This window comes from Helianthus annuus, chromosome 7 (assembly GCF_002127325.2).
Source record: "Helianthus annuus cultivar XRQ/B chromosome 7, HanXRQr2.0-SUNRISE, whole genome shotgun sequence".
Taxonomy (NCBI): domain Eukaryota; kingdom Viridiplantae; phylum Streptophyta; class Magnoliopsida; order Asterales; family Asteraceae; genus Helianthus; species Helianthus annuus.
In genome coordinates, this window is record NC_035439.2 from 89,843,259 (window position 1) to 89,853,373 (window position 10,115).

Consider the following 10,115-nt stretch of genomic DNA (forward strand, 5'->3'; position numbering starts at 1 on the left):
AAGTGACCGTCGTAGCGGCATGAGCGACGACGATGTGTTCAGAAAAGCGTTGGACAAGTATAAGGCGAACAATGGTAATACCAACTTTGTCACGTTAGACGAACCAAAATGGAAGCCGATTCCCAATGAGGTGGCGATGGCGAAACGCCAAAAAACATCGGAAACGGGTAGTTTTAGCGCCGGTGGATCGGACGCGAGGTGTAACATAAACCTAAATGATGACGCCGACTTTGACGAAGAGGAGTAAGCCGTACATGAAGCGGAGCGTCCACCGGGACGAGACAAATCAAAGAAGGAGCGGGCCAAGGGGAAAGAAAAGGAAAAGGTGGACCCGAACATGGTTGAGTTTATGGAACACTTAAAAATGTACAACGACGTCTCGGCCCAAAAGACGAAGGCGAAGAAGCGGGCCGTCAAAGAAAAAAGTCGTGTAGCGGAAGAAAAGTTACGCGAGAAGGTGCGGTTGTCGAATGAGAAAATCCGACTTTCCGATGAAAAAATTCGGCTCAAGGAATGGGAAATAATGATGATGAATGTCGAGGACGAACCCGAGCCGAAACGTTCGATGTTGAAAAAACTACAACACGACATCATGAAAAAAATCAAATTATTTAACTCTATTTTTTTTAAGTTTATGTTTTTTTTATGTTTATGTAATGTGGTTTTAATATTAATGAAAATATTTTGTTAGTATATTTGTTAAATGTTAAAAAAAGTTGAAGATTAAAAAAAAATAAAAAAACATAAAAGTGGTGGAGGACTATGACTAGTTTTGGAGGATGGACCATCCTTGCGAGGAATATGACGTGGTGCCTACGTGACGGATCATCCTCCAAAGATGGTCCATCACCATACCCACTAGCGTAGCTGGTAAAGTGGGTAGCCTTAGCCGGCCCCCATACCCACTAGTCTTATTAATTCTCCACTTGGTAGCCTTATTAACTCTCAACTGTCTGTCAATTCACGTAAAAGGGACATGCTAATTACACACGCCAAAAATAATTTTCACACCCCTAAGCGCCGCGCTATGGCCAAAGCGGGGCGCTTAGGTCGACAAAAGGTGATATGAGGTTTGAATGACTGACTGACATGCAGAGACATAAAGATGTGCGAGGTTTCAGTTGCCCCGTGAACCCTAAGCGCCGCGCTATGGCCAAAGCGCGGCGCTTCGACCCCAAATGCTGCCTTTAAATCCCTGCACAGACTCGACATTCATCATTCGATTTGTTTTTTGTCGATCTTCTTTGCTCTATTAGTTACATGTTTTGAAAAAACGATGTCGTGGTTAAGTAACTATCTTTTCGGTCAATATTCTGACGAGTCAGTTGTTCCTGATTCTTACGAGGGGGCCGCTATTTCTGACCCGTTTGAGAAACCGGTGTCGTCCAACTTGAGGGAGACAGAGGTTGTATCTGGCATTCGTTATCGTGATAACACGGTGAAGCTGGATTTGAATACCCCTGTGGAGGACCCTTACGCACAACAAGGTTATTCGAATTTCGGTTACGGTGGCGACTATAGCTTTGTACAGCAGGAGTGTTATCCAAAGTACAGTTACGGTTGTCAACAGAGCTTACAAGGTTATTCGAATTTCGGTTACGGTGGCGATCAAAGCTTTGTACAGCAGGAGTGTTATCCAAACCAGAGTTACGGTTGTGAACAGAGCTTTGAACATCAAGTCTATTCGAACCTCGGTGACGATGGTGAGCCGGAGGATGTGTCTGTTGACGAGGAAGGTTGTTACCCGGTTACATTTTCGTTTGATACAACGCAGACCTTTTCATCACGTAAAGAGTTGGTGCGTTGGGTACAAGACACGGCAAAAGACAATGGTTACCTCATTGTGACTAAGAGGTCGAATAAAAGAGGAGAGAATTACAAGATTTGGTTTCAATGTACTTTTGGTGGGGAGCATAAGAGTATAGCTACACAGAGGAAAACGAGTAGCAAGAAAATAGGCTGCCCGTTCGAGATGATCGGGTTTTCGGAATCATCCGGAAGTGTTTGGAGGATCGAGGTGACGAAGGCGAAGCATAACCACACTCCTATTGAAAACTTCGAGGGTCACGCGTATGCGAGAAGGCTTTCTTCGGAGGACAAAAAACTGGTTAAGGAGTTGGCAGAGCAAGATATTCCCAACCAAAGTATCTGGCGAACACTGACAAAAAACAATCCGGCTAGAAAGCTTATTCCGAAAGATATACACAACGTTGTTCAGAAGATCAACGCCGAAAAAAATGTCGGTAAGTCTCCGATGCAAAAACTTGAAAACATTCTTATCGAAAAAAATTACACTTATTACATATGCACGAATGAGATATCGAACGAAGTTGAAGACGTCTTCTTTGTTCAGGAAAAATCATTCACTGTGTGGTGTGCCTTCCCGCATGTGCTAATGATTGACACCACATACAAAACAAACATGTACAACCTGCCATTTGTTCAGGTCGTAGGCATGACGTCGACAAACAAATCGTTTACGGCTGCTTGTGCGGTAATTTCCGCTGAGAAGTCAGAGAACTACCTATGGGTGTTGCAGAGGATCAAGTCTATGCTGGTAGGATGTGTGGAACCGCGCGTGATTTTAACAGACAGGGATTTTGCGCTAATGAACGCGTGTGAACAAGTTTTTCCAAAAGCGCATAAGTATCTTTGTCGATTCCATATTCAACAAAATATTAATAAGAACAGCAAGAAGAAATTCTCTGACAAGGAGTGGAAAGAATTCGTACGTACATTTTGGACATTGTGCGAGTCTACGACCGAGGAAATATACAGGTATAACTTGGAAAACCTTGAAGCACAGCTCAAAGAAGCTGACCGTGAACGTGAGTATTTTTTACATAATTATGTTCAAATTTTATATAATAACAAAAACTGACTATTTGCGTTTTTTAATTTTAGAGGTTTTTGATTATTTGAAGAAATCCTGGTTGGATCCGTACCGTGAAAAGTTTGTATCTTGCTGGATTAACCAAACTATCAACTTTCACCAAACTACGACCAACAGGGTTGAGGGCATGCATGCAACATTAAAAAGTCACTTTCCAAGTCATCGCAACACACTGGATAAACTTGTACTGTATGTTGATCATGTTGTTGATAGACAATACGTCGAGATTAGAAGTAGCTTTGAAACAAGCCTCCGAAAAGTGATGACGCACCACAAGAATCAGCCCATGCTTGCATATATTCTCAGAAAGGTTTCAATATATGCGATTGAGCTTTTGAGTATGGAACTAAAACGTAAGGAAGACGGGTTGAGAGCCTACGGTGCAAGCTGTGGTTGCCAACTTTTTACCAGCTGTGTTTGCCATGTGCCTGTCGTTTGGAAAAGTTGGAAAATAAAGGTAATTAATTTTTTTGACCTTTCTCGTTATGATTTTGCCACCTAATTTGTTTTCATCCACAGGTCAGCAAATCCGGATCACACACATAGACGTGTTTTGGAAGAAGCTTGACTTCAAGCCTGCAAGGAATAACATAGAGGATATCGATTTAGACGCGGAATTTGAAAAATTGAAAAAACAGATCGATCCAACACCCCCTCAAGTGAAAAGGAGCTTCTTTGAAAAGTTTCAGCAAATCCTCAATCCAGGGAACAATAACAAAAAACCTCCTGCTGTTTTGAAGAAAACTCGTGGTCGCCCAACATTGAAAACGCAGGAAGAAAGAAAGGTTGAAACCGCTAGAAAAAGCTCTTACATTCCGTTAGAAGAAACTTGGGTCGAGGCCTCAGACGATCTTCCCCGTCACAGCTTGTACATATCAGCCGAAGATTCTAGAAGAGAAAAGAATACCAAACCGCTCAACCTACACCCTGATTTCCCGAATATCAAGCTCAGTCCTAAGACGGATATAGCGATCCGCAACTACGCATCTCAGATTCCCAAAGTGATCCATCCATACATCGTTAGAATAAAGGACGTGAAACCAGATGGTCATTGTGGGTTTCGATCGGTGGCTGTTGGGTTAGGAGTGAAACAAAATTCATATTTGATGATCCGGGAACAACTTCTAAAGGAGTTACGTATGAATGAATCGCTTTGGAGGCAGGTTTTCGATCCGGAAAACATGGGACATTATGATGCGCTGGTTACACGGATCGATTTCAAGGGGGTGGGACGAGCAGGTATCGAAAATTACATGTCGATGCCTGAGACGGGGTTTCTTATTGCCCAACGATACGGTGTGATTGTTCACACCTTCGACATTCGTGGGAGCGATACAATTTCCCCTCTGCTGGGCGGGCCAAACGAAGCTGAGGAACCTCACCTGGTGGTTACGGTTGTGTTCGTCGACGATGGGCATTTCATACATGTAGAGCTTGGAGGTTGTTATCCAATGCCTCCCCCAAACCTACTCTGGACAGCGAACAGAATAGAGCGCGCAGCAGCCTGGCATACATTATACAGGGATCAGATCAACGCGTATGAAATGCTTACGTATCGTGCCACTGACCTTAATGTAACCCCATATGTTCACGATGTATCTTAAATGTGTTTAATAATAATCACGTTTGTGTTTGTTCAATATACGTGTTGCATCACGACCCAATCAGATTCAATACGCACTTGTACGTTAAAAACCGAATGTCACCGACACGACCCAATCAGATTCAATACGCACTTGTACGACCCAAAATGACAATATACATCATAATACTACAATTAATGAAAAAATATGTCATGTTCATGTACGGTAGGCGGCTGATACACATAACACTTCTCACAGGAGTACTTGTGCTTTCAAACCAAAATGATACGAGATAACGGAATAAGACATCACACGTAACCAATTTGATCCGGAACCTGCAGTATAGTCCATATATATTAAAAAATGATGTATAATGGAAAAAACGTAAAATTTAGACTATTTATCGACGCGTTTGTGAATTAAAAACAATTTTAAAAAAATTTAAAAAGGCCCAAAACGCCCCGCTATGGCCATAACGCTGCGTTTTGGACACCAAAGCGTCGCGCTATGGCCATAGCGGGGCGCTTCGGTCCTTCGTTATACACTGAAGCGGGGCATCTTCTCCCCCCTTCACCCAAACACAAAAACACACACATAAGGTGTGATCTCACACACTAGAGCCGGATTTCGAGTTTTTCAAGGTTTCAACCGCTAAAAGGTAAGATCGAATACCCTTAATCGTTTCGGTATAACATACATGTTGATTGTTTTGTTGATTGTGGCCTTAATCGATCGCTGTTGGGTTGAAGAAGAACCAAAGCGCCGCGCCAAGGCCAAAGCGGGGCGCTTTGGTTCATGTTTATTTTTTTTAATTTGTTATTTGTTTAATTATTATTTGTTTATTAATATTATTTGTTTATTAATATTTGTTTATTAATATTTGTTTAATATTATTATATGTTTATTAATATTTGTTTAGTATTATTATTTGTTTAATATTATTTGTTTAATATTATTATTTGTTTATTTAATATTATTATTTGTTTATTTAATATTATTTGTTTAATATTATTTGTTTATTTAATATTATTTGTTTATTTGTTTATTTAATAATATTATTTGTTTAATATTATTTGTTTATTAATATTATTATTTGTTTATTTAATATTATTATTTATTTATTTAATATTATTTGTTTAATATTATTTGTTTATTTAATATTATTATTTGTTCAACGTGCAGGGATGGATTCCTCCGATGACGAGATTGAGCATATGGAGGCTGAGGGAGAGGTGGGGGACGAGGGAGAGCCGGCATGTCCGTACCTGCAGTTTCCGCAGGGGTCACGGGCGAGGGGGAGATGCGCACCATAGAGATTGGGGAACATGTAGGGGATAGACTGGGAGCTGCTGACTACCTTGGGAGAGGTCGAGTGGGCGCGTGATATAGTTGGACTAGATACTCCTTGGTCGCGCCTATTTGAGTTAGCGATGGAGGACTCGTACCCTGAGCTTACAGTCGAGTTTCTTTCTACGTTTACATACGCGCCGCATCCGGCGGATTACGTGGAGGACCCTGATTTTCCAGTCCACGAGGTTACATTCCGTCTCGCCGGTCAGGAGTTTGAGATGAGTGTGCGGGAGTTTGCTGTCCATACAGGTTTGTACACTGAGCCTGAGCTTGATACTGATTTATATACGCAGGCGGTTACGATGATGGACAGGCAGACGCTTATCAGTTTCTGGAGGGCCATTTCCAGGGCTCCCTTTGGGAAATCCTGGCAAAAGGCCACCACCATTAGAGACCCCTTGCACCGGTACCTGCACCATGTTATCGCGTCGACTATCGTGCCGCGGGGTTCCAGCAAGGAGAAGGTCAACCTCAGTGACCTTTTTTTTCTATACTGCCTACTACGCCGCCAGCCCTGCGATCTAGCAGCCAGCCTGGCAGATTACTTTTCTACTGCATACCACCGGCAGCTCCGCGGGCAGCTGCACACTGGCTCATTTATCACCGCCATTGCACTCTCGCTAGGGATCGTGCCCGAGCATGATCCGCTGCTGTCCGATCCGGTCCCGTCATCCAGGTTGGACCGCGCGTCAGTATCTAGCATGCAGATCACCCGTACCTTTGATGTCGGTCTGAGGTTCAGGGGTGTTGACGAGCTGATTTGGCAGCCGGAGGTGTTGCCGGAGGTCATCCCGGTTGTTATTGAGGTGAGGCCTGGAGTGTTAGCCCCTCCTGATGTTCAGCAGGCTGGCAGGCTCAGCTACAGGCTCTGGGCATCGATCAGCCTGAGGCTTAGCCTCAGGCTCAGCCTCAGGCTCAGCCTCAGGCTCAGCCTCAGGCTCAGCCTCAACCTATATTCGAGGATCCGGCGCAGGAGGAGCAGGTCGAGAAGATCCCGGTACCACCAGTTCAGCCAGCTCCTGAGCCGCCACAGTACCCGCAGCACGTTTACGCTGACCTGCCTCCGGCAGCGCGTGAGGTGGCTCGGGACTTCGACCGACGCCTCAGACGTCAGGGCGCACGCATTGACTGGATCGTCCAGACGCTCGTTGATCTACGAGAGCTCGCTGGGTTGCCTCCACTTCCCCTCCCACCGTCCCCACCGCACGAGGATTAGTACATTACTTTGTTTGTTTAATGTTTTGTTATGTATTATGTACTTAGTTGTACCTTTTTGTTGTGTATTGTATGTACAAACTGATATATATATATATATATATATATATATATATATATATATATATTGCAGTTAATCTTCTATTTACATCACGTTGGTTCTGGATTGTTTACGTTTAATTCTTATGGCTTTCTGTACATTTTATGTAACGTGTTCGTTTTAATTTAACAAAATAAACAACATTAAGAACTTATATTATACACATTCTATAAAAATAATGACGTAATGACGTAATTATAAAACAACTATGAATAATATGTAATAAAACTAAAATAAAAAATTTTTCCTCCAAAAATCTCTACCAAACTAATTCAACCAAAAATCCCTACCAAACTAAGACACATCAACCCACAACCAATCTGTTTTAAAAAACACATCCAAAGCGCCTCGCTATGGCCAAAGCGGGGCGCTTTGGTCTTGGTCAACAGACAAGGACTGACAGAAGTCAGTCCTTGTCTGTTGACCAAGACGAAAGCGCCCCGCTTTGGCCAAAGCGAGGCGCTTTGGATGTGCAAAAAGACAAAAGGCGTGTGTGAATAGACCAGGCCATATTTATAAAAATTATATATTTCCATTCCATTTTTACGATGCGTCACATGGAAACGTACAAAGGTGACCAAAAACCATGGGCGACAGGATTTGTGAATGAAGATGAAGTAAACAACAGACAGAAAGCACAACTTCATCTCCTAAGGACAAGATATCTCAGCAAAATCATTCTGTCAGAACACAACATCCATCGTCTTAAAATAATTAAAATGGCCAATGCTTTCGACAAAATGCCAGACAAAGAGAGGTATATGAAAGATCTGGATACGGAAATCCCAGAAAGGATGAAAATATATTTTGACAGGGGAAACTAAACTACATTTGATGATGTATTTATGTTACATATTTCAACTGTTACACCTGTTTCAAACTGCTTTAGTTCTCTTCTTAATATCGCATATATTGGTGTTTCTTAAATTGCCAATTTTGTTTTTATTTCGCATGTGTGTTGAATGAAAATCGCATGTTTCACATTGAATTCTTAAAAAATTGCGAAATACAAAGTCCATTACATAACATACACCAAAAAAAAAAAAAAACCGAAAGTTCATTCAAAAGATGAAAGAAACTCTATTTTCATCTTCATAGAGCATCTTAATATAGTTATTGCACCAGCCAACTCTTTCAACTGTTTCTCATCCCTCTCACCCAAATCCACCATAAACATAACTGCAATTTCTTTAAGACTACTCACTTGCATCTGGGATAACATGTTCAGAATTTCTTGTCTTCTCTTCATGTTTTCCGTTACACGAGAAATATTGGCCTCCAACATCTCTTGACAAGATTGATCCTCTTGAATCTGTTGCTGAATCCTTTTCCTCAAAACCTGCTTGATACTTGGTTCAGAAGAAGAAGAAGAGGATGTTGGTAGATCTGTCATTTTTTAATTGCATGTCTGCAATAGTGATGAAAACATAGAATATATAATAAAAAAAATTATTGATATGAATTATTGAAATCAATTATTGAACTGAATTATTTGATTTCAATAATTGAAAGACACAGTACAAAAATAAAAATAATTACTCATAAAAGAATGCGAAATCAAAAGCTGCAATTGATAAAACATCTTTAAAGTTTGCGAAATCTAGAATTACATTTGCGAAATTATATACCAAACTTTATTGTGTGCGAAATGAGTCTATTTAAACATGCGAATTTATGCAACCTATCCATTCCTTTACTAGTCGGTTTATTTTAACACATCACATGCGATATATAAAAAACACATGTGATATAGTAACCCAACAATTAGTTCCAATAAAAACTTAACTTCTACCTCCGATTATAAATATAATAATAAAAAAAATTTAAAATAAAAAAAAACCCCAAAACTTAACTAAATGACGATTCAAGAAATCTCTGCAAAAATGGCCGTTCTGTGTTGAATCAATCAATGAAACCCCCGCATTCGAAATCGTTCTGTGTTGAATCAATCAATGAAACCCCCGCAATCGAAATTGATAAAGAAGAATACTTATATAGAACGGTTATGAAACGAACACCAAAATTGACGGGATTCAATGATTAGCTGTCGTAAAAATGATAGAATAGAATGTCTGATATACCCTTATTTGTAAAAATTGAATCAGGACACGTGTATGGCTGTAGTTGTAGCATACATAATGTACGATAGTGAGATTTGTATCATACTCTTTATATATATATATATATATACATACACAAAGAGTGTGTATTTGTAGTGTAGAATTATTGGTTTCTCTACACATATTCTCCATCATCGGTTCAACTTATCTAGTTAGTGTAGTCGCGAATGGCGTCACGCAGGTTAGAGATCGTCCTCCACTCCGCAAACGATTTGTACGACGTCAAACACTTTGGTACGATGGATCCTTACGCCATGCTTTGGGTGGCCGAAGGGGGCCGGGGCATGGTCTCAGAACAGTGTAAAACCGAGGTGGCAAAGAAAGTTGGTTCTTGTCCAGTATGGAATTATCCCATGAGATTCCAGCTCAAGCCCACAAACAACAGCTACATTCTCTTCTGCGAGATCAAACACGGTGGGAAATTGTTCGACCGCAAGATATGAGAAGTCCAAGTGCCTTTCACAGATCTCCTCGCGGGAGATGCTTCAAGAGAAAAGGTTGGTTACCCGCTTAGGACACCATCCGGCGAGGTTAAGGGAGAAATCATCCTTTCACACAAATTCACAGTTGGCAAAGTATGCAGACCCAGAAAGAAGGTTCCAAAGAAAAAGAAACATGGGATGATTAAAAAGATTGCAAAGACTGTGGTTACTGAAGCTGCTTTGTTAGTTGGGGGCCTTGGGGCTGCATATATCCTTGGTGAAATTTTTGGCCAAGACGTCGAAAACGATTACCAAAACGAGGATGAAGCAGACGGAGATGCAGATGCAGATGAAGATGCAGATGTAGATGAAGATGCAGATGAAGATGCAGAGGCAGATGCGGATGAAGATGAAGATGAAGAGGAGTATTGA

At 41.2% G+C, this 10,115-nt stretch overlaps 1 protein-coding gene across 1 annotated transcript; it reads left to right on the top strand.

Annotated features, from left to right (window-relative positions):
• Positions 1-9,428: 9,428 nt before the first annotated feature.
• Positions 9,429-10,115, top strand: LOC110923972 (protein SRC2-like). The gene is made up of 2 exons (XM_022168023.1): positions 9,429-9,675; positions 9,727-10,115. Exons 1-2 carry the CDS (start codon positions 9,429-9,431, stop codon positions 10,113-10,115), a joined length of 636 nt encoding a protein of 211 aa, XP_022023715.1.